Source organism: Oncorhynchus masou, chromosome 21 (assembly GCF_036934945.1).
Source record: "Oncorhynchus masou masou isolate Uvic2021 chromosome 21, UVic_Omas_1.1, whole genome shotgun sequence".
Taxonomy (NCBI): Eukaryota; Metazoa; Chordata; class Actinopteri; order Salmoniformes; family Salmonidae; genus Oncorhynchus; species Oncorhynchus masou.
Genome location: NC_088232.1, coordinates 49,045,201 through 49,070,003, shown reverse-complemented (window position 1 = coordinate 49,070,003; position 24,803 = coordinate 49,045,201). Strand labels below are relative to the sequence as shown.

Sequence of the window (24,803 nt, the reverse complement as noted above, 5' to 3'; positions counted from 1 at the left end):
TAATGTCCTTTGCTCGTGTTTCTTGGCCGAAGCAAGTCTCGTCTTCTTATTAGTGTCCTTTAGTAGTGGTTTCTTTGCAGCAATTCGACCATGAAGGCCTGATTCATGCAGTCTCTGAACAGTTGATGTTGAGATGTCTGTTACTTGAACTCTGTGAAACATTTATTTGGGCTGCAATTTTTGAGGCTGGTAACTCTAATGAACTTATCCTCTGCAGCAGAGGTAACTCTGGGTCTTCCTTTTTTGTGCCGTTGTTAGGAGTGTGTGTGTGTATAGGAGGTGAAGTCAGGTGCAGGAGAGCAGAGTGTAGTGAACAGGCACACTTTTTATTCTGGTCCAAAATGACAGCACAGTAACATAAAATGTGCACAAACACGGAACATAGACAAAAAGTAATGCGCAATATCCACAATACCAAAATACACGTAACACAAATAATGTTACACAAAGACATGGTGGGGAACAGAGGAATAAATACATATGGATTGATTGGGGAATGAAAACCAGGTGTGCAGGGAACAAGACAAAACAAATGGATACATGAAAAATGGAGCGGCGATGGCGAGAAAGCCGAATGCCGCCCGAACAAGGAGAGGAGCCGATTTGGAGGAAGTCTTGACAGGTGGTCCTCATGAGCCAGATTCATCATAGCGCTTGATGGCTTTTGCGACTGCACTTTAAGAAACTTTCAAAGTTCTTGAAATTTTCCTCATTGACTGAAAGTAATGATGGACTGTCATTTGTCTTTGCTTATTTGAGCTGTTCTTGCCATAATATGGACTTGGTATTTTACCAAATAGGGCTGTCTTCTGTATACCACCCCTACCCTGTCACAACACAACTGATTGGCTCAAAAGCATTAAGAAGGAAATAAATTCCACAAATGTAACTTTTAGCAAGGCACACCTGTTAATTGAAATGCATTCCAGGTGACTACCTCATGAAGTTGGTTGAGAGAATGCCAAGAGTGTACAAAGCTGTCAGAGGCAAAGGTTGGCAACTTTGAAGAATTTCAAATATATTTAGCTTTGTTTAATATTTTTGGGGGTTACTACATGATTCCATACGTGTTATTGCATAGTTTGTATGTCTTCACTATTATTCTACAATTTAGAAAATAGTAAAAATAAAGAAAAGCCCTTGAATGAGTAGGTGTGTCCAAACTTTAGACTTGTACTGTGTGTGTGTGTGTGTGTGTGTGTGTGTGTGTGTGTGTATGTATATATATATATATATATATATATATATATATATATATATATATATATATATACAGTATATACAGTATATACATACATATACAGTATATATATTACAAGTAAACCTTATATTGTTCTGTTTCATAATTTCCTATAAACTGAAAGTATCCATCCTAATGTTAATCATAGATTGTAGTAATTGCCTCTAGTATGTTAGATGATGTCTGGTTGCCAATAGTAACCAAAATTCAGCCAGGAACACTATTCACTTAGCCCAGTGAATAGTCTAGATGGAGAGGGGGAGCTCTCCGGACTGTGCTCTGTATGAAAAGGCCTTGGGACAAACAGTGGTGGTCAGTGCTGTTTGAGATTAGGGACAACCTTTACTTTTATGCGCATTGCCTTATTTATATTACAGCATATTGGATGACTGTCATTCATATTCCATTCACCCAACTCAATGTGACTTCAATAGGTTTAGGCTCCTACGCGATACTTGAATTTGTCCTATACCCATCATGAGGTTGCTACAACTTAGCCTACAAATAAAAGTTTACAACGTAGGTGCACAGGTCGAGAGACGATGACACATTCGATACCGCCTTGAACACTCTTGCCTGCATCTCGCTGATCTGGTGTGAAATCATTATTACAATCCAATATAAACAAGAGTTTCTATTGGACCGATTCAGGTAGGTCCTTCCCTGTTTCGTTCAGGTTGCTTTCATTTATTGACAAACGTTTTGCAAAAGAATTGGCGAAATTATGACACGCCTGATCATCCGCAAACACAGTTCACTTTCATTGTCTGGTCTGTGACCAGGTGCAAAAATCTATCCAAACCAAACCATCATACCATAACCACTAACTGCTACACAGCCTACATCGTTGTCACCAAAATAACATTTATATTGTAGACAACAAAATAGAACTAACATGTTACCAATCCTGGACGCTCCGGACCGGAGGGCGCCGCTGGAGGCTCCGGGCCGGAGGGCGCCGCTGGAGACTTAGCTCTAAGAGCAGGCACAGGACTCACCAGGCTGGGGAGACATAGGCTGGGGAGGCCTCTTCCTTGGCCGAGGCACCGGATACACTGGGCCTTGGAGGCACACTGGCGGTCTCGAGCGCAGAGCTGGCACCACCCTTTCTGGCTGGATGCCCACTTCCACCCGGCAAATGTGGGGGACGCTGGTACCGAGCACACCGGCCTGTGAATGCCCGGCCCAGACCCAGTGCGCGTCACCCCATAGACCGGGGCTTGACCAGTCACCTGCTCGCCACGGTAAGCACGGGGAGTGGGCTCAGGTCTCCAACCTGACTCTGCCACACTCCCCGTGTGCCGCCCCCCAAAATGTGGGGGCTGCCTCTCAGGCTTCCTTGCCAGCCGTGTTCCCTCATAACGATGGTTCCCTTTTCCTGCTGCCTCCGCTCTCCTGGCTGCCTCCACCTGTTCCCATGGGAGGCGATCCCTTTCAGCCAGGATCTCCTCCCATGTCCAGTCCTCTCTTCCACGTTGCTTGGTCCTTTGGTGGTGGGTAGTTCTGTAATGATCGTCTGTTGAAGAAGGTGTGGACGAAAGCGCAGTGTGGTAAACAGTATCCTCTCTAGCTCTGTAACGATCGTTTGTTGAAGAAGGACCAAATTGCAGCGTGGTAGGTGTTCATACTTTTATTTCAACTGAACACTCAATAACAAAGAGAATGAACGAACACCAGAACAGTCCTGTCAGGTGCAGAAACACAAAACAGAAAATAACTACCCACCAAAAACGCTGTGGGGAAAAGCTAAGTATGGTTCCCAATCAGAAACGACGATAGACAGCTATCCCTAATTGAGAACCATACCCGGCCAAAACAAAGAAATACAAAAACATAGAAAAAAGAACATAGAATGCCCACCCAAATCACACCCTGACCAAACCAAAATAGAGACATAAAAAGCTCTAAGGTCATGGCGTGACAATACACATGGTTAGCAGATGTTAATGCGAGTGTAGCGAAATGCTTGTGCTTCTCGGTCTGACCATGCAGTAATCTCTAACAAGTAATTGAACCTAACAATTTCACAATGACTACCTTACACTTGTGTGTGTAAAGGAATGAATAAGAATATGTACATACAAATATATGAATGAGTGATGGCCGAACGGCATAGGCAAAATGCAGTAGATGGTATAGAGTACAGTGTATATACATATGAGACGAGTAATGTAGGGTATGTAAACATTATATAAAGTGGCTAGTGATACATTTATTACATCATTTTTTAAATTATTAAAGTGGCGAGAGATGAGTCAGTATGTTGGCAGCAGCCACTCAATGTTAGTGTTGTTTAACAGTCTGATGGCCTTGAGAAAGAAGCTGTTTTTCAGTCTCTCGGTCCCCGCTACTTATGCACTGCAGTGCTAGCTAGCTGTAGCTTATGCTTTCAGTGCTAGATTCATTCTCTGATTCTTTGATTGGATGGATAACATGTCAGTTCATACTGCAAGAGCACTGATAGGTTGGAGGACGTCCTCCGGAAGTTGTAATAAGTACTGTGTAAGTCTATGGAAGGGGGTGAGAACCATGACCACCCTAGGTTTTGTATTGAAGTCAAGGTACCCAGAGGAGGACGGAAGCTAGCTGTCCTCCGGGTACACCATGGGGCTACCCAACAGAGTGCTGTTGAGGCTACTGTAGACCTTCATTGCAAAACAGTGTGTTTTAATCAGTTACTTGGTGACATGTTTTATCAAAAAAATTATACATTCATTATTTTTATGAAATTCACTGAGTAGGATGGTCCTTCCCTTCCTCCTCTGAGGAGCCTCCTCTGGTGGCAAATGTTGGAGTGAGAGACCAAAACAAATGAACATAAATGTAGGCATTGTTACAATAACACAATGACCCTCGACTATGCATTGATACGCCACACTAAAGAAATTTGATATAATTTTTATTAGGTAATAAATTGTAAGTGTTTTCCTTCAAATCCAAATGTGTCATGTACCCAATGTCTTTTTGAAGGGACACTGATAGCGAGCACTTGCAATAAATGGGCATGACACCTGTGTGCATAAAAATGAATCACTAATTACCATCCTCGTCATCAACGCCCTTGACCCCTCTCTTTTTCTTTGTCTTCTTCTTCTCCCGTCCTTTTTCTCCTCCCTATTATCTTTTTTTTACCATCATGCTGAACAAAATGATCTTCAAGGTCTTATTACGCTGCCAACCTTTTTAATTTGATTGCTGTATTAAAAAAAAGTGCATTTGGTGCGCTTTGGCGTATTACGTAAGGTAATCCTATACATAAATTGCAGTTCAACCAGCCTCCAGAGGATGGCGAAAATACAGTTGGGCGGACCGACGAATACGGGGCTGGAAGAAATCAGTCTGGAGTCTGCCAATAACAGTTCGAGTTGCGCTCAGCTTCAACGCTACATTCTGGAGGCAGTACAGAACGAAATCCCCATTCCGAGTAATCTCTCATAAATACAGAGAAGAAGAGAAGCTGTATGCCTATAATATAATAGGCTGCGTCGTCGATTAATTAGGTTACATGGACTCAAGAGAAAGCTAATTATTTTGGCGAATGAATATAATTGCATAGCCTAATTAACGGCTTGGAAACTCAGTCGGCTCTTCACTACAAATCTGACCTAGGCTACCTGTGTAGAGGCGTTTGATTTTACTCATATCCTGGAATTGGTATCATCAATAGTTTTCTCGTGTGCTTTTCATTCGGGTTTATATTTGTTTGTAGCAAACGGCTCCCGAGTGCGACTGGAATACGCGTCTGCACCGGGGATTGAATTGATACATCATAACCGACCGGAATTGTGAATAAACAAGACATTGTCCAGGGTAACGTAACCTCACTCTACAACCCAATCCATCTGGGCAAACTGAACGTGTATTTCGGTAGCAGAGAGCGATACTAAACCAGCATAATGCCTCTTGCACATCTTGCGGAGCCCTGGCCCCAAATGGAACTAGTTACACTGGACTCAGAGGTAAGGGCACCGGTCAAATTGCTCTTTATTGTCATTCCGCATGCCAGATATAGGCTATTTGTAGGCTACACTTTTCCCTTCTGTTAATTGATGTACTTGGAAAGACACTTGACAATAAATACCAGGATTCAATTGGTTTTTATTGACATAATGGAACAATGTTGACTTGGGCCATGTTCAGTACGAAAACGTTCTCAGGCGTTGGAAATGGAAATTCCACATGGCGCTGACGTGATTCCATATTCTGCATGTCAGATATGCATGTTTGTTCTACATAGCATATTTCTATCTGAACGTCTCAAAACGTTGTCCTGCTGAAGGCGCCCCAGTTGTTATTCTACATGTTTGTAAAGTTAAGGAGTACACTTGCTTGTTTTTTTTTTACAGTAGGTTGATGCAATGTACCCATGTGTGTGACAAAATTTAGCCGAAATCAAATCAGCAGGGGTATAATTTTATGTGATTTGATTCCATGGAGCAGTGACCTGTGAACTCTAAAACGCGTTCAAAGTACTTATTTCACTCTTCCTCTTGCCATTTAGTTGAATTTGTTATCAAGTATGTAGGCTACTCTCCCTATCCACTCTTATCCTGTTTTATTCTGTTGTTGCCAAGGCTTGACATTTTCCTTTTGATGTATAGTAGTCTAGTCTAATAGCTAATGTTCAGAGGACATTAGTTGAACTCGGCTTCTGCCGTTTTGAATGTCCTCCGCACCTCTTGACAGGTGGCTGCTTGCCAGGAAGTTCTCGCTGGAATTTTTACTATGGTCATGACCTTGCAACTTTTGTCAAAGGCAAATTGGAGGCAAGAGTGACATACTGTCTCAGTCACAACGCAATAAACCGGTGTTCTGTCACGCAGCAGCATTACATGTAAACCGAGAGAGCCCATTCGCCCTACTATGTTCTCATACTTCTCACTTTGTGTGGCAGTTTTGGTTCAACTGGAGGAGTGTAGCTATACTACTACACCTGTTGGGAATGAGGTCTTCCCCAATCCCCACCAGATTGGATGGGCAGGTAAAATTATGCCTCTTGCCTCGTTTCGTGTAATGTAGAGAGATGACAAATGCCTTTTAGAATTTGGCACACTGAGATCTTTCCCATTGAGCTTGAGGCTGTAAGTCACAGCACAGCTCTCGTTGGCACCCGGCTCCACTCCAGTCTTAGACCGACAGACGAGACCGCGGCCGATTGATTGAGCTGTAAACTGAGAGCCCTGAGACAGACGGATGTTAAGGCTGGGGTAGGATACCAGAGAGAGCTTTGGATTGATTGATTGATTGAAGGGTTGTGGTTTTGGGTTACTATCGGTTTGGACAAGGTCAGATTCATTAACAGCTTTATGGAAATGTCAAGGTACTGACTGTCAAAGTACGAACTAGGTTCAGATTCTACCATTGGTCCATTGCTATACTTGAGCTGATAATGATGTCAGCTACTGTCGACAGCTGCCGACAGTTCTAAATTGTAGGATGTCAAATATCCAAGCGTATTGTTATGAACGTCTGATCTGAATATAAATGTTATAATCAACACACTCTTAACACATCCACTCGGTGAGAGGAGCTACTCTCTCCTATCAGATGACAGCTGATGGGCTGTTTGTTTCCTGTCAGTGACTCTGTGTTTTGAAACTAGAGACTGTGCGAAGGCTACAGATCCGGCCCAGGGTTTAGTCACATACCACTACAAAGTTATCCCTCCATTCTTCCCTGTCTCTATTCCTCCCTGTCATCACGTCACCAGTCGTTCCGTTCCCTTCCCTATACTAGTCTCGTTCCATGTGCAGCCACTGGATCGCACCTGGCACACCCGCAGGCTTCTTCCGGTCCCAGTTTGCTCCCTTCCTCTCCACTTTTGCCCCATCCGTTTTGACGTTCGCAAAACTGTAATGTGGAGTCTCCCAACACACTGCTCTTTATAGACCAACCTATCCAGAACCTTCAGATCTGCAAAACATCGAAGGGTTATGGCAAAGCAAACATCAAAGGGTTATGGCAAAGCGGGAGGGGGAGGTGCGAATTGGGATTGGCTATCCATCTGAGACTCCCCCGATCCCCAAAGTGATCCGGAGATTCCCCGACAGATGCCTCGACGTGGAGCAATGACCTAGTCATAGACACTCCTTTGATCACTGATGAAGTCACTGTTATTTTTCCTCTGTATATGTGAGGCACATGATTTTTGTTTCCTGCTCATATTGCTTGAGATATTCCCTAACTGCTCTTCTCCTTCTCATATTATCATGAACCTCTTCTTCTGGTGAACATGTAATGCTTTGATATAAATATTATATTTTTAATTTGGAGGACTTGTGACTGAAGGACGTGTTTGCGACTGATGCAATCAGGTGTCTACCTCTACTACACACTAGTCCTCTGTTCCCAGCAGAGCTTTTTCTACCCAGGTGCAGCAGAAGGAGCTGAACATGAAAATATATTCATCAACTCTTGGCAGGACATTTGCAAGTTCGCTGCAAAATAATTCTTCGTTGTGAAAACCAATGCATTTTGGCGCATGCTTTTATCAGGTATTTTCTGATGGAGAGTAGAACAGAGCAGAACAAAACACAACAAGCCTCTGCAAGGGATGACTGTCAGCACTGCTGGAGATCGCCCTGTTATTACGCAAGAGGCCAGGGGTTGAGTTAATAACTGTGAGACAATGGTCCACATTCCTCTGAGCCATGCGTGGCCTGCCAGCACAGGGTACACTTTCTGAGCCTCACAGGGAGGGCGAGAGCGGGTCTGTTCCAGACCAACTATGTTGCAGACGCGCTGCACACAGCAGCTAATGGCTCAAATCACATTATTTGTCACATGCTTCATGGACTAACAGTGAAATGCTTCCTTACGGGCCCTTCCCAACAATGCAGAGAGAGAAAATAGAGAAATAATCCAGTAAATGCGTAATACTACAAATGATAGATACACAATGAGTATAACTTGTCTATATACAGGAGGTACCAGTATCAAGTGTATGTGCTGTGGTAGGAGATAATTGAAGTAGACATGTACATATAACTAGGAATAAAGTGACCGATAGTTAACAGTAGCAGCAGCGTATGTGATGAGTCAAAGTTAGTTTAGTTTGGTGCATCGCTTCTGCTTGCCGTGTGGTAGCAGAGAGAACAGTATGACTTGGGTGGCTATTTTTAGGGGACTTCTTCTGACACCGCCTGGTATACAGGTCCTGGATGGCAGGGAGCTCGGCTCCAGTGATGTACTGGGCCGTACGCACTACCCTCTGTAGCGCCTTGCGGTCAGATGCCAAGCAGTTGCCATACCAAGGTGCTGATTGCAGCTAGTCAAGATGCTCTCAATGATGCAGCTGTAGATCCTCAACGTTCTGAGGGCCCATACCCTTGTCGATCCCTCTTCATGACTTTGTTAGTGTGTTTGTACCATGATCGATCCTTAGTGATCTGGACACTGATGAACTTGAAGCTCTCGATCCGCTCCACTACAGCCCTGTGGATGGGGCAAACTTAATGATGGTGTTGTAGTGCACGGCCCTCCATTTCTTTGTAGTCCACAATCCGCTCCTTTGTCTTGCTGACTTTGAAGAAGATGTTGTCTTGGCACCACACTGCCAGTTCACTTACCGCCTGGTCAGTGATCAGACCTACTACCGTTGTGTCGTCGGCAAACTTAACAATGGTGTTGTAGTCGTGCGCGGCCAAGGCTGTGTGCTCTACTGGATCTATGGCCATTATGTAAGCCGATTGGGTGTGTTCCAGACCTAGTATAATGTAGTGGTGCTGCACGCTGGGGTTGTGAGATCTGGAAGGTGACTGCAATGTAGCCATCTTGGAACACATCTAGAGAAGGGCCTTTTGCCTTGCCTTCAGCTGATCAGGTGTGACCTGTGGAACAAACACTACCTGGGAGAGATGACTTACTGGCTGACATAGGGGCATGTGATAACACAACCTGAAGCTAGTTTCACACTGGCAGATATGAGGTCGCTGTCCTTGTTTTGTCATAGCTGCAGGTAGGGGCGGCAGGTAGCCTAGTGGTTAGAGCGTTGGACTAGTAACCGAAAGGTTGCTAGATTGAATCCCCAAGCTGACGCAATGGTAAAAATGTGTCGTTCTGCCCCTGAACAAGACCGTTAACCCACTGTTCCTAGGCAGTCATTGTAAATAAGAATTTGTTCTTAACTGACTTGCCTAGTTAAATAAAAAATAGCTACATTACCGTTCAAAAGTTTGTGGTCACTTAGAAATGTTCTTGTTCTGGAAAGAAAAGCAAATAATAACGCCTAGAAGGCCAGCATCCCGGAGTCGCCACTTAACTTTTGATGTTGAAACTGGTGTTTTGCGGGTACTATTTAATGAAGCTGCCAGTTGAGGACTTGCGGCGTCGATTTCTCAAACTTGACACTAATGTACTTGTCCTCTTGCTCAGTTGTGCACCGGAGCCTCCCGCTCTTTCTATTATGGTTAGAGCCAGCTTGCGCTGTTCTGTGAAGGGAGTAGTACACAGCGTTGTACCAGGTCTTCAGTTTCTTGGCAATTTCTCGCATGGAATAACCTTCATTTCTCAGAACAAGAATAGACTGACGAGTTTCAGAAGAATGGTCTTTGTTTCTGGCCAATTTGAGCCTGTAATCAAACCCACAAATGCTGATGATCCAGATACTCAACTAGTCTAAAGAAGGCCAGTTTTATTGCTTCTTTAAATCAGAACAACAGTGTTCAGCTGTTCTAACATAATTGCAAAATAGTTTTCTAATGATTAACTAGCCTTTTTTTAAATGATAAACTTGGATTAGCTAACACAACGTGCCATTAGAACACAGGTGTGATGGTTGCTGATAATGGGCCTCTATACTCCTATGTAGATATTCCGTAAATCGTCCGTTTCCAGCTACAATAGTCATTTACAATATCTATCTACATTGTTTCTGATCAATTTCACATTATTTTTATGGGCAAAAAATGTGCATCTCTTTCAAAAAACAAGGCCATTTCTAAGTGACCACAAACGTTTGAACTGTGGTGTGTGCTACATTCTAATTTTTTTCTAAGTAAAGCTAGGCTTATGAATTAAAGATGGTCAATGATGCAGCATTTTAGTTTGAAGTACAGTATTGCACTATGAATGAAGCAATAGTTGTTTTTTGTGTGGGTGATGGAGCGATTACCAGTTGCTTGGTTTTCAGGGTGGTTCCGCTGCTATAATCATAGCTGTTACACTGAAGTTATATTTTAACCACACCATGAGTTCTTCAAGGCTGTTTACATTGCATGCATTATAGATGTCTTTTGAGTAACATAATTGTGTCACATGGCTGGCTGCAAGCTATGTGCATAGAGCGATGGCAAAATTATAATTTGACCGGATTTGATGTTTCTGAATAATGAAAGTTCTAAAAATGCATTATGGGTAGTGCGTGACGCTAGGATAGCAGCATATTAATTCTAAGTGGTTTTAATGGGCTTTATTCATTCTGGTTGCTTTATACTGTTCAATCAAAAAGACTATCTGCAAAAAACTGACAGTGTAGTCGTCCTATTTGTAGAACACCGCGTTAAAATGCTATTTTGTAGCCTCGAACTGGTTTCTATTTGCATATTTGTTCAATTCCAGCATTCATACATTTCTTCTTTGAGTCATTTACTCTATGATATAAAAAAATCAAACATTAAAATACCTTACAGCAGTTCACTGTAAGGTCAACACCCGTTGTATTTGGCTCATGTGATAAATACAATTTGATTTGAATACCATTTAGTGAAGGTACAGTGAAAATCCACATCGGTGGATCAATACCTGTAGCCACATTATATAGTAAAATACCACTCAGCCCTACGTGTGTACAGAAATGTATATCAACGTGTGTACAGAAATGTATATCAGCGATCATCAACTAGATTTTTAAAAATTATATATCATTATTGAGCGGATGGTCAGGGGGTCGGTACATCATTAGATACTTTGTAGACTGCAACTTCACCGCAAGAAGGACAAACGCATATAACATTTAACTAAAACTTGCTTACGTTTGTATACGATCACAATTATGCATGAGAATACTTTGGTGTCTTTATTTTTTATAACTTATTTTTAACATGGGAGGGGACATTTGTCCTGTGGGCTGCCATTTGGGGAGCACTGATGTACATTTTGAATCTCTGAGTTTGAGTTTGAATGTGTAATTGTATGTGTGAGGGTGTAGTTCTAAAGTGTGTGTGTGTGTGTTTTAAGTCTGGTTGAAATCTCAGGGGAGAGCGTGGTGAACTGTGCCACTTGGATCAGCCATGCAGGGCTAATTAGGCCAAAATGTGTGGAGCAGCATCTTCCACATTCCTGCTCCAACCTCTCCTGAAGACCCAGGGATTATGACTACAGTAGTGAGAACTTTATGGGAGGGGGGAGGGGATAAGGAAGGTAAAAATAGAGGGGATGTCTACAGAGGTTAGGGAAACACTCCGGAACCGGACGGCCTTTTGGTTTCCTCCTCAAGGAGACTCTTTTATTATTACATTTATTTGTTTGTGCGTAAACCCCTCCTTTTATGATTTCATTGTTTGTTTGTGTTTCCTTGTTAGTTGTTAAACACTGACCTATCTTTTTGAGTTTATTAAAGAGGTAGTTCACCACTGCAAGCCTGTTTTTTTATGTATTTTTTGAGGTGATTTAGGTGTAACATGTGGAACATACTAAAAATGCCTTTACTACCCCCATGGATGTAAACCCTGATGTCATTGCCTGGAGAAGCATTGTGGTTGATGTCACTTGAACTATCCCTTTCAACAACTGCAGTCAGTGACCACTTTACCATCATTTGGTTTGTTATGCTAGTAAAGTCATACCGTATGGAGGGGAGAGAATTTAAAACACGACAGCTGTGATGGCAATGGCAATTTTATAAATGCTGACAGAATTGTGTTGGTTTGATTTATGGTGGGATCCTGTTGTGTCGGTTAAATTAAGTATGAAAGAAATGTCAGTGGAAATGTTTTATGAGCAAATACTTATATAATAACCACCATATCAAAGTAAATTTGACGCTCCTTTCTAATAAATATCAAGGGTATTATTCTGGTGACATGATGATCGATGCTTGTCTAACATTTGACAAATAAAAATTCTCGCTCTTATCCATAATCTCATGTAGATTACACTATCCATTGACCGCACAGCCTACCCATAGTGTTGGCTAGAGAGCAGGTGCCAAGACCAGAGTGGGCCTATTTGCTATTTAACACAATAGTTTTTGTCACAAAAACTATTGGTAGAGTTTAACTGCGATGGAAACAACACTTAACTTTAGATTTTTATTTGGTTACATGAAAACTTAAGCGAAAAAGTCTTATTTTCTGTGCACTACGTCATCACACACTGATTTTTATCCACAGTAGGTAAGTTTTGTGGAAACTCGTCACTGGTTGGAAAATTCTCATGAGAAATGTCGCAAAACTGGATGAAAACCCCAGCTAGATTTTTGATCTTGCACTCTCCTAAAACCCTCAGGCTGGGTTTGAGAAGCTCATTGTGTTTCCAAGAGCTGATAGCCTAACAAGTTCTCTGTGGTGAGGGTGTGCCCTGAAAACATTCTCTGATTACGGTAATCCTGCTTTCCTTTTGCGCTCTTGATTTGTAGCAGAGGCCGCTGCAGTAATGTCTCACTCTTGGTCCTTTTGGCTGTGTTTACACATGCAGCCCAATTCTGATATTTTGCCTAATTAATGAGCTGATCTGATTCATCAAAAGATCAGAATTGGGCAATCTGTATAAATGCAGCCTTTGAGACTGCAACTTAACATTTCCATGGCAAGTTAATTTGTGTCACCCAACAGACCTATCGTGGACAATCTTAGTGAGTGGGGGTTAAGTCCACGGTTCTCTGTTTAGTGAAGATCTTTTTCTGCCCTCAGACCAAGGGCAGTGTCCCAGATAAGCCATCTTCCACTCTCTTTCTTCTTTATCACAACTTGAGGCTAATCAATATCGTGTGTGGTGTGTCTGTGTGTGTGTGTGTGTGAAGAAAATACTTGTATTGTCACAGGGGAGAAGAGTAGTAGAGGAAGTGTGACTTTAGGTTCGCCTCTCTCCATTGTGACATGACAGGGAAGGAGGGGGGGGGGCTCGGTCAGTGTTGGCGCTTCAAGCCCGAACCTCTCTGTGTCTTTGACTGTTTGTTTGATTTTTTTCAAGTGCAATAATCATAATAATAATATATCCCATTTAGCAGACGCTTTTGTCCAAAGCGACTTACAAGTCGGCTGGGACCACTACTTTTACATATGGGTGGCCCCAGCGGGAATCGAACCCACGACGCTTGGCGTTGCAAGCGCCATGCTCTACCGACTGAGCCACACAGTGCAATATATGTCTCTATTTTGACTGCTATGGTAAGAGAGAGGGGTGGTTTTTGTGTGTTTCTGTCGAGGCAAGAATGTGAATTTGAGTGTTCTAAGGTATTAGTATACAGAATGCTTCAGACCAAACAAATCATATTTAGTTCTTTGAGAAAACAGAGATTGAACATCTCTAGAGATACTTGCCGTCGACAGTTTTAATGGCCCATGGCAGCTTTTTAATGGCCTGTGGTAGCTGAATATTGCATGACAATGTACTGTGGTACCAAACCATCTGCTAAGGCCTTGGGTGAAACATTTTTAGTCAATTACACGTTATTATCCGATGTTCTCAACCCAGCAACCTGGAGTCTTTAAACACACTAACTGTTGGTTATTCAAATGAATCAGGCTGCCTAATCATCCATCATCATCATCATCATCATCATCATGGCTTTAATGGCAGTTTGATTTCACTGGAAAGTGGCCAGCCTGTCATGTAATGGTCTTTTGAAATGCCCTGATTCTCTTTTCATCATGACATTTTAAAGAGTGTCTGCTCTTGTGAAACTACACGGCAATTATTGTCATCTGATGCTTTAGCCTCTGGTCTGTGCTGTGTATGCTGGGAAATAACGTGCAGACTGACTGATAACAAATGGATGTTCTCTTTTGAAGGGCTCTTAACAATGCTTCAGCTAGATGCATTGTTGGAGGATAACTGTGGTTGTTGGCCATTTCAACAGGTGAAACGCACTGGGTTTGTCAGCTTAGGAACAAAGTAGCATGATGAGTGTAGATGCTCTAGGTTGCTATGGTTCCCACCCACGCATACAATCTCACACACAGCAAACATCTTGGCACTGAAACCGTGTTCTGTCTCGTTTTATTTTCAGAATGGGCAAAGCGTCACTGAGGATGGGGTCCCACCTGCTGGTCACAAGGTAAGGGGTGTCTTCTGATCACATCTCGCACATGCTCACCAAATAAACTATGCAATGCTGAAACAATTTGAGAAGGTGCCTTTGGGAAGAGCTATTTTCCACTGCCATTTTATGGGAAGTGCGAACAGGATGACTATAAATAAATAATAGAAATCCAATGAGGGTGAAACTGGGGACTGATGGGCTATAAGACCACATTGTTTTCTGTATTTTGGCTTTTATATATATATATATATATATATATTTTTTTTTTTACCCATTTTCCTAACTAGAAACATCCTCAGATTGTGTGTGCACTTGCACATGTGCAGTGACATTGGAAACCCTAAGCTAGGAGCAACTGAGTGTGCTGTCAAGATGACCGGCTGGGTGGTGTTGGCCAATATTGCTCTGTCAGGATGACCGGCTGGGTGGTGTTGGCCAATATTGTGCTGTCAAGATGACCGGCTGGGTGGTGTTGGCCAATATTGTGCTGTCAAGATGACCGGCTGGGTGGTGTTGGCCAATATTGTGCTGTCAAGATGACCGGCTGGGTGGTGTTGGCCAATATTGCGGTGTTGGCCAATATTGCGGTGTCGGCCAATATTGCGGTGTCGGCCAATATTGCGGTGTCGGCCAATATTGCGGTGTCGGCCAATATGTGCTGTCAGGATGACCGGCTGGGTGGTGTTGGCCAATAGTGTGCTGTCAGGATGACCGGCTGGTGTCGGCCAATATTGTGTGTCAGGATGACCAATGGCGGTGTTGGCCAATAGTGTGCTGTCAGGATGACCAATGGCTGGTGTCGGCCAATAGTGTGCTGTCAGGATGACCGGCTGCGGTGTCGGCCAATAGTGCGGTGTCAGGATGACCTGTGGCTGGTGTCGGCCAATAGTGCGCTGTCAGGATGACCGGCTGGGTGGTGTCGGCCAATAGTGCGGTGTCGGCCAATAGTGCGCTGTCAGGATGACCGGCTGGGTGGTGTCGGCCAATAGTGCGGTGTCGGCCAATAGTGCGGTGTCGGCCAATAGTGCGGTGTCAGGATGACCGGCTGGGTGGTGTCGGCCAATAGTGCTCTGTCAGGATGACCGGCTGGGTGGTGTCGGCCAATATTGCGCTGTCAGGATGACCGGCTGGGTGGTGTCGGCCAATAGTGCGGTGTCGGCCAATAGTGCGGTGTCAGGATGACCGGCTGGGTGGTGTCGGCCAATATTGCGGTGTCAGGCCATGACCGGCTGGGTGTGTCGGCCAATATTGCGGTGTCAGGATGACCGGCTGGGTGGTGTCGGCCAATATGCGGTGCGGCCAATCGCTGTCAGGATGACCGGCTGGGTGGTGTCGGCCAATATTGTGCTGTCGGACCAATGGGTGGTGTCAGGATGACCGGCTGGGTGGTGTCGGCCAATAGTGCGGTGTCGGCCAATATTGCGCTGTCAGGATGACCGGCTGGGTGGTGTCGGCCAATAGTGCGGTGTCGGCCAATAGTGCGGTGTCAGGATGACCGGCTGGGTGGTGTCGGCCAATAGTGCGGTGTCGGCCAATAGTGCGGTGTCGGCCAATAGTGCGCTGTCAGGATGACCGGCTGGGTGGTGTCGGCCAATAGTGCGGTGTCGGCCAATATTGCGCTGTCAGGATGACCGGCTGGGTGGTGTCGGCCAATAGTGCGCTGTCAGGATGACCGGCTGGGTGGTGTCGGCCAATAGTGCGCTGTCAGGATGACCGGCTGGGTGGTGTCGGCCAATAGTGCTCTGTCAGGATGACCTACTGGGTGGTGTTGGCCAATAGTGTGCTGTCAGGATGACCTACTGGGTGGTGTTGGCCAATAGTGTGCTGTCAGGATGACCTACTGGGTGGTGTTGGCCAATAGTGTGCTGTCAGGATGACCTACTGGGTGGTGTTGGCCAATAGTGTGCTGTCAGGATGACCTACTGGGTGGTGTTGGCCAATAGTGTGCTGTCAGGATGACCTGCTGGGTGGTGTTGGCCAATAGTGTGCTGTCAAGATGACCTGCTGGGTGGTGTTGGCCAATAGTGTTCTGTCAGGATGACCTACTGGGTGGTGTTGGCCAATAGTGTGCTGTCAGGATGACCTGCTGGGTGGTGTTGGCCAATAGTGTTCTGTCAGGATGACCGGCTGGGTGGTGTCGGCCAATAGTGCGCTGTCAGGATGGGACTTATTCTTTTCTAGTTGAGGATAGGGATCTAGATGGAAGGAATTGGTTTAAAATATGCTTTATCTGAACAAGAATATAAACGCAACATGCAACAATTTCAAACATTTACATTTACATTTAAGTCATTTGGCAGACGCTCTTATCCAGAGCGACTTACAAATTGGTGAATTCACCTTATGACATCCAGTGGAACAGATTGTATAGAGGTACAGTTCATATGAGGAAATCAGTCAATATAAATAAATTAATCAGGACCTAATCTATGGATTTCACATGACTGGGCAAGGGCACAGCCATGGGTGGGCCTGGCAGGGCATAGGTCTGCGGTTGTGAGGTCGGTTGGAGGTACTGCCAAATTCTCTAAAACGACATTGGAGACAGCTTATGGTAGATAAATGAACATTAAATTCTCTGCCAACAGCTCTGGTGGACATTCCTGCAGTCAACTTGAGACATTTGTGGTGTTGTGTGACCTTTTCGAGTGTTTATATTGTCCCAAGCAGAAGGTGCACCTGTGTGATCATGCTGTTGAATCAACTTGTTCATATGCCACACCTGTCAGGTTGATGGATTATCTTGGTAAAGGAGAAATGCTCACAAGCAGGCATGTAAACAAATGTGTGCACAATTTGAGATAAATAAACTATTTGTGCTTATGGAATATTTCTGGTATCTTTAATTTCAGCTCCTGAGACAAACACTTTAGATGTTGCGTTTTATATTTTGTGTGTAAAATATACAGTGTCTTCGGAAAGTATTCAGACTCCTTGACTTTTAATTGTATTACCTTACAGCCTTATTCTAAAATTGCTTTATTTAATCAATATCCTCAGTAATCTACACACAATACCCCATAATGACAGTGAAAACGGTTTCAGACATTTTTGCTAATTTATTAAAAATAAAACATGCCTTATTTAGGTAAGTATTCAGATCCTGTGCTATGGGATATGAAATTCAGCTCAGGTGCATCTTGTTCCCATTGATCATCCTTGAGCTGTTTCTACAACTTCAATGGAAATTTGGAAAGGCACACACCTGTCTATAGTAGAGGTCGGCCGATTTTATGATTTTAACACCGATACCGATTATTGGAGGACCAAAAAAAAGCTGATGCCGATTTAATCGGCTGATTAAAAAAAAAAAATGTATATATATTATTTAAAATTATTTGTATTATTTTTTTTAAATAAATATATTTGTAATAATGACAATGAGAACTTATTTTAACTTAATACATCAATAAAATCAATTTAGCCTCAAATAAATAATGAAACATGTTCATTTTGGTTTAAATAATGCAAAAACAAAGTATTGGAGAAAGTGCAAATGTGCCATGTAAGAAAGTTAACGTGTAAGTTCCTTGCTCAGAACATGAGGACATATGAAAGCTGGTGGTTTCTTTTAACATAAGTCTTCAATATTCCCAGGTAAGACGTTTTAGGTTGTAGTTGTTATAGGACTGTTTCTCTCAATACGATTTGTATTTCATTAACCTTTGACTATTGGATGTTCTAATAGGCACTTTAGTATTGCAGGTGTAACAGTATAGCTTCCGTCCCTCTCCTCGCCCCTACCTGGGCTCGAACAAGGAACACATCGTCAACAGCCACCCTCGAAGCAGCTTTACCCATGCAGAGCAAGGGGAATAACTACTCTAAGTCTCAGAGCGAGTGATGTTTGAAACGCTATTAGCGCACACCCCGCTAACTAGCTAGCCATTTCACATCGGTTACTCCAGCCTAATCTCGGGAGTTGATAGGCTTGAAGTCATAAACAGCTCAATGCTTGAAGCACCACGAAGAGCTGCTGGCAAAACGCACAAAAGTGCTGTTTGAATGAATGCTTACGAGCCTGCTGGTGCCTACCACCGCTCAGTCAGACTGCTCTATCAATTATCAAATCATAGACTTAATTATAACATAATAACACACAGAAATACGAGCATTGCGTCATTAATATGGTCGAATCCGGAAACTATCATCTTGAAAACAAGACGTTTATTCTTTCAGTGAAATACTGAACGGCTAAAATTCTGGCAAATTAGTTCGCAATGAGCCAGGCAGCCCAAACTGTTGCATATACACTGACTCTGCGTGCAATGAATGCAAGAGAAGTGACACAATTTCACCTGGTTAATATTGCCTGCTAACCTGGATTTATTTTAGCTAAATATGCATGTTTAAAAATATATACTTCTGTGTATTTACTTTAAGAAATTCATTGATGTTTATGGTCAGGTACAGGTGTGCCACGATTGTGATTTTTTTTTTTGCAAATGCGCTCTTGTTAAATCATCCCCCGTTTGGCGAAGTTGGCTGTCTTTGTTAGGAAGAAGTAGTCTTCACAGTTTGCAACGAGTCATGTTAGCAGGCGATATTAACTAAATATGCAGGATTAAAAATATTTACTTGTATTGATTTTAAGAAAGGCTTTGATGTTTATGGTTAGGTACACATTGGAGCAACGACGGTCCTTTTTCGCGAATACGCACCGCATCGATTCAGTGCAACGTAGGACACGCTAGATAACTACACATGGTTGATATTACTAGTTTAACTAGTGATTATGATTGATTTGTTTCTTTATAAGATAAGTTTAATGCTAGCTAGCAATTTAGCTTGGCTTCTTACTGCATTTGCGTAACAGGCAGTCACCTCGTGGAGTGCAATGTAATCAGGTGGTTAGCGCGTTGGACTAGTTAACTGTCAGGTTGCAAGATTGAATCCCCGAGCTGACAATGTTCAGGGGCAGAATGACAGATTTTTACAAGACAGTTAACCCACCGTTCCTAGGCCGTCATTGAATATAAGAATGTGTTCTTAACTGACTTGCCTTGTTTAAATAAAGGTATAAAAAATAAATCTGTGTCCAAAAATACCGATTTCCGATTTATGACAACTTGAAATCGGCCGTTCCGATTAATCGGTCGACCTCTAGTCTATAGAAGGTCCCACAGTTGACCGTGCATGTCAGAGCAAAAACCAAGCCAAGAGGTCGAAGGAATTTTCCGTAGAGCTCGGAGACAGGATTGTGCTGAGGCACAGGGGAAGTGTACCAAAAAATGTCTGCAGCATTGAAGGGCCTCAATAACAAAGTGGCCTCCATTCTTAAATGGAAGAAGTTTGGAACCACCAAGACTCTTCCTAGAGCTGGCCGTGCGGCCAAACTGAGCAATCGGGAGAGCAGGCCCTTGGTCAGGGAGTTGACCAAGAACCCGATGGTCACTCTGATAGAGCTCTAAGGAGATGGTTTTCCATCTGGAAGGTTCTCCCATCTTTGCAGCACTCCACCAATCAGGCCTTTATGGTAGTGGCCAGATGAAAGTCCCTACTCCGTAAAAGGCACAGGACTTGCCGCTTGGAGTTTGCCAAAAAGCGCCTAAAGACTCTCAGACAGTGAGAGACGAGATTCTCTGGTCTCATGAAACCAAGATTGAACTCTTTGGCCTGAATGCCAAGCGTCTGGAGAACCTGGTACCATCCGTATGGTGGAGGCAGCATCATACTGTGGGAACGTTTTTCAGCGGCAGGGACTGAGAGACTAGTCAGGATTGAGGCAAAGATGAACGGAGAAAAGTTCAGAGATCCGTGATGAAAACCTTCCAAGGAGCGCTCAGGACCTCCGACTGGGGTGAAGGTTCACCTTCCAACAGGACAATGACCCTCAGCACACAGCCAAGACAATGCAGCAGTGGCTTCGGAACAAGCCTCTATGTCCTTGAGTGGCCCAGCCAGAGCTTTTGCACGCCCAATTTTTCAGTTTTTGATTTGTTAAAAAAGTTTGAAATATCCAATAAATGTCGTTCCACTTCATGATTGTGTCCCACTTGTTGTTGATTCTTCACAAAAAAATACAGTTTTATATCTTTATGTTTGAAGCCTGAAATGTGGCAAAAGGTTGCAAAGTTCAAGGGGGCCGAATACTTTCGCAAGGCACTATATATATATATATATATATATATATATATATATTTGCAAAAAGTTCTCAAGCTGTTTTTGCTTTGTCATTACTGGGTATTGTGTGTAGATTGCTGAGGATTTTGACCTCTACATACAGTGCATTCAGAAAGAATTCACACCCCTATTTTGTTACATTAAAGCCTTATTCTAAAATGAGGGGGGGAAAACAAATTAATCCAATCTAAACACAATACCCTATAACGACTTAACAAAAACAGGTTTTTAGAAATGTTTGCAAATTTATAAAATAACTATTTTAAGTAGTCAGACCCGTTGATGAGACTGAGCTCAGATGTACTTATCTGCATAGTGACACCTTACAAATATTTGGCTCTCCTTTTCTCTCCCAGCCTGTTAGTGGAACAAACAGCACACAGGAAAGGTGGGCAGGCATCTGGTGTTGCTCATTGGACATGACTCAGTGTTGGTCTACACTATGGGCAGGCTCCTGAACAGCTTCTATCCCCAAGCCAAAATACTACTAAATAGCTAACTGAATGGCTGTACGGACTGAGTTGACCCTTGAATTCTACACACTTGTGCACACTGACACTCCAACATGCACACACATTTATACTGACTACGCACACACACAATCATCATTTTTATGTTGCTGCTACTCTGTTTATCATATATCCTGATGACTCGTCACCTTATCCCTATCCATATCTACCTCTATGACTCCAGTATGCTTGCACATTGTAACTATGGTATTGGAATGACCGTGTGTGTGAGATAGCTTCTTACTTTTTTGTCTTCCTCTTATTTGTACACTTATTTATGTTTGTACTATATTGATTACTACATTATTGGGTTTGGAGCAAACAAAGGCGTTTCACTAAATGTGGCATTTAACACTAAAATGTAACTTTTTGTCTTTGGAGAAGTAAGGCTCAGAGCCTGTAAACATGGACATGGTGTTCTGAGAGTTGAAAGTGGAATACATGAAAACATGCACGCATTCATTTAGATTTATTATTGAGTGTTTTTCATTAACAAAACACTAAATTATGGAATTTTGTGGAAGAATGGGGTTGCATCCCTCCAATAGACACTTGTATAATCTATGCCAAGGCACATTGAAGCTGTTCTGGAGGCTCTTGGTGGCCCAACAGCCTATTAAGGCACTATGTTTGGTGTTTCCTTTATTGTCGTAAAATACCTCACCTCTCTAGATCAGTGCTTTCTCACCCAGGACCTTAACAACATCTCTATATGGAGGTCGATGTTGCATGTAGCCAATTTGTTGGCTGGCTAATGATGGGCATACAAAGTAACTCGGAAAGTAGAGCCTGTTTAAAAAAATAATATATATATATATATATATATATATATTTTTTTTTTTTTTTTTTTTTATTTCCATATCTGACCAGGAAGTACTGTCCTCTCTCTGTGACTTGTGCTGAAGAAGTTTTGGAATGATTTCAAATGTCGCTTTCTCCTCTTATTCCCATAGCCCTGTAATTTAAACTTATTTTTAAGGAGTTTTTATTCAACATTTTTAGTTATTTAGCAGACGCTCTTGTCAAGAGCAACTTAGGGCATTCATCTTAAGATTGATATGTGATTGTCCCAACTAACTGTCTTGGTAAGTACATTTTTCCTCAAAGTAGTTATCAGCTAGGTCAGAGGGGGTTGCAAGGGCCAGAGTGTTGTGGAAATATTTAAGGATCTTTTGTATAGGGTTGGAACAGAGCCTGAAGGTAGGGAGGGGCAGTTCCTCTTGCTGCTCCATAGGCAAGTACCATGGTCTTGTAGTGGATGCGAGCTTCGACTGGAAGCCAAGCCAGTGGAATGCGTGGAGGAGCGGGGTGACATGGGAAGACTTGAACACTAGGTGGGCTGCAGCATTCTGGGTAAGTTGTTTATGTTATGTAGGGTCATATTCTACTGATGTTGTAGAGAATGAACCTGCAGGAGTGAGTTACTGCTTTGATGTTTGCAGAGAATGACAGGATGTTATCTGCGTCATCCCAAGGTTCTTTGCAATCTGGGAGGGGGACACTGTGGAGTTGTCAACTGTGGTGGAGAGGTCTTGGAGTGGGCAGGCCTTCCCCATGAGGAAGAGCAGCGCGGTCTTGTTGCGCTTGAGGTGGTAGGCCGACATCCAAGCGGCAATATCTGCCAGGCACGCAGAGATGCGTGTTGCCACCTGGGTATCAAAAGGGGGTAAGGAGAAAAGTAGTGTCCTCTGCATAGCAATGAAGGAGAGACCATGTGAGAATTTGAAGGAGTCGACTTACTTGGTGTATAGAAAGGAAAAGGCCTGAAACTGAGCCCTGGGGGACACCAGTAATGAGAGTGCGTGGTGCAGACACGGATCCTCTCCACATCACCTGGGAGGAGCGGCCTGCCAGGTAGCATCCAAGTGTGTGCCGAGCCTGAGACGCCCAGCCCTGAGCGGGTGGAAAAGAGGATCTGATGGTTGTCGAAGGCAGCAGATACATCTGGGAGCATGAGGAGAGAGGGAGCCCCTGTGACACAGAGGAGAGAGAGAGCCCCTGTGACACAGAGGAGAGAGGGAGCCCCCCTGTGACACAGAGGAGAGAGGGAGCCCCCCTGCGACACGGGAGGGGGAGCCCCCCTGCGACACGGGAGGGGGAGCCCCCCTGCGACACGGGAGGGGGAGCCCCCCTGCGACACGGGAGGGGGAGCCCCCCTGCGACACGGGAGGGGGAGCCCCCCTGCGACACGGGAGGGGGAGCCCCCCTGCGACACGGGAGGGGGAGCCCCCCTGCGACACGGGAGGGGGAGCCCCCCTGCGACACAGGGGAGGGGGAGCCCCCCTGCGACACAGGGGAGAGCAGACTGGTAAAAAAAAATGTAAATGTCCATTTGGCAGACACTTTTATCCAAAGTGACTTACATTTCACGTACGGGTGGTCCTGGGAATCGCAGCCACTACCCTACCATTCCAAGTGCCATGATTTGCCAACTGGGCTACAGAAGATGGTTCTGATAATGACAGTGAGAGAGTTGGTCAGAGAAGGCACTTAAGTGTTTTGGAAGTCAAAGAAAGAATGGATACCGATCTGTAGTTTGTCGGAGGGGAGCGACTGGCCATTTTGAAGTCGGAGGGGACACAGCCAGTGGTCAGGGAGGAGTTGATGAGGAATGGGAGAAGGTCTCCAGAGATGGTCTGTAGAAGGGAGGAGGAGATGGGGTCAAGCAGGCAGGTTGTCGGGTGGCTGGACGTCAAATTACACCAACACTTATAATCAAATTCTAGCATAATACAGGCAATTAAGACGTAATAACATCTGATGGGAGATTTGGGAAATCTCCTTCAGACAGCTGTAATGCGGTCTGAGCCCTATCTGAGCAGCAAATTAAATTACTTTGAAATTTTCTCTGTAGCAATAATGCAACAGTGCCGCTGTGTAGGTTTAGAACTACTGTTTCAAGCCAGCCTCGATGGTTTCTCCCTGGTATCATCGCCCTTGCGGGGATGTTTTTGGAGAAAGTTTTATCAATCACCTCCAGGGCTTAGTTTGAAGGGGTGTTAAATGAACTGGAGTCATTCATTTCTGTGCCTGACGAGTGAGCGTTGTGAAATTGGGTTGGAAGTGTTGTTGATGGTGTAATTTGATGTAAAGTTGGCATAGCCAGTCGATATTGAGCAATAATTTAGGGGATGTTTTCTACATATAAAAATAAACGTATTTTAAATTTGTGTTAATTTGGGGGTGTTTTATTTCATGAAGGGATCTTTTGCAGAAATACAATTTTAAACACTGCTGCACTGGAAAAGGAGCTCTGTGTAAAAGGAATCCTCGTGAGTGATTCTGTTCGGCTGCACAGTTGGTCGGTTGCTTGGCATGGCTGGCTTTGTTGTCATGGTTGCTTGGCATGGCTGGCTTTGTTGTCATGACATTCAATAAGACTGTGCCAACGACAACCATGGCTGTGGTGAAGTAAGCTCATAATTCAATTATTCATGATTTTATTTTATTTTTTTAGGTAAATGCCACATTTGAGGAAAGGCTGTTGCCTCAGCCATTTCAAAGATTAAAGAAAACAGCCACTTTAATAATTTTCTGTATTTTATTCCATAAAGGCCTAAGTGGTGATAGAACAATGGTGCTTTGCAGAAGAGCTGTCAGTCAGAGGAGGACTGATGCATGATACAAATACACACCTACAAAACACTTATCTGAGACAAGGCAGCTGTTAATGTCACCATGTCTGGCTGGCATTTTGATGTTAATACGTTCTATAAAGTCCTGTCGTCGT

At 43.6% G+C, this 24,803-nt stretch overlaps 1 protein-coding gene across 2 annotated transcripts in view; it reads left to right on the top strand.

The window, feature by feature from the left end:
* Positions 1–4,586: 4,586 nt before the first annotated feature.
* Positions 4,587–24,803, top strand: part of LOC135508452 (ribosomal protein S6 kinase 2 alpha-like) — an 82,901-nt gene continuing 62,684 nt past the window's right edge. For both annotated transcript variants that reach the window (XM_064928644.1, XM_064928641.1), the window contains exons 1-2: positions 4,587–5,199; positions 14,409–14,456. In XM_064928644.1, coding sequence (XP_064784716.1) covers positions 5,137–5,199; positions 14,409–14,456 — 111 coding nt within the window. In that variant the 5' untranslated portion in view covers positions 4,587–5,136. The remainder of the gene's footprint in view (positions 5,200–14,408; positions 14,457–24,803) is intronic.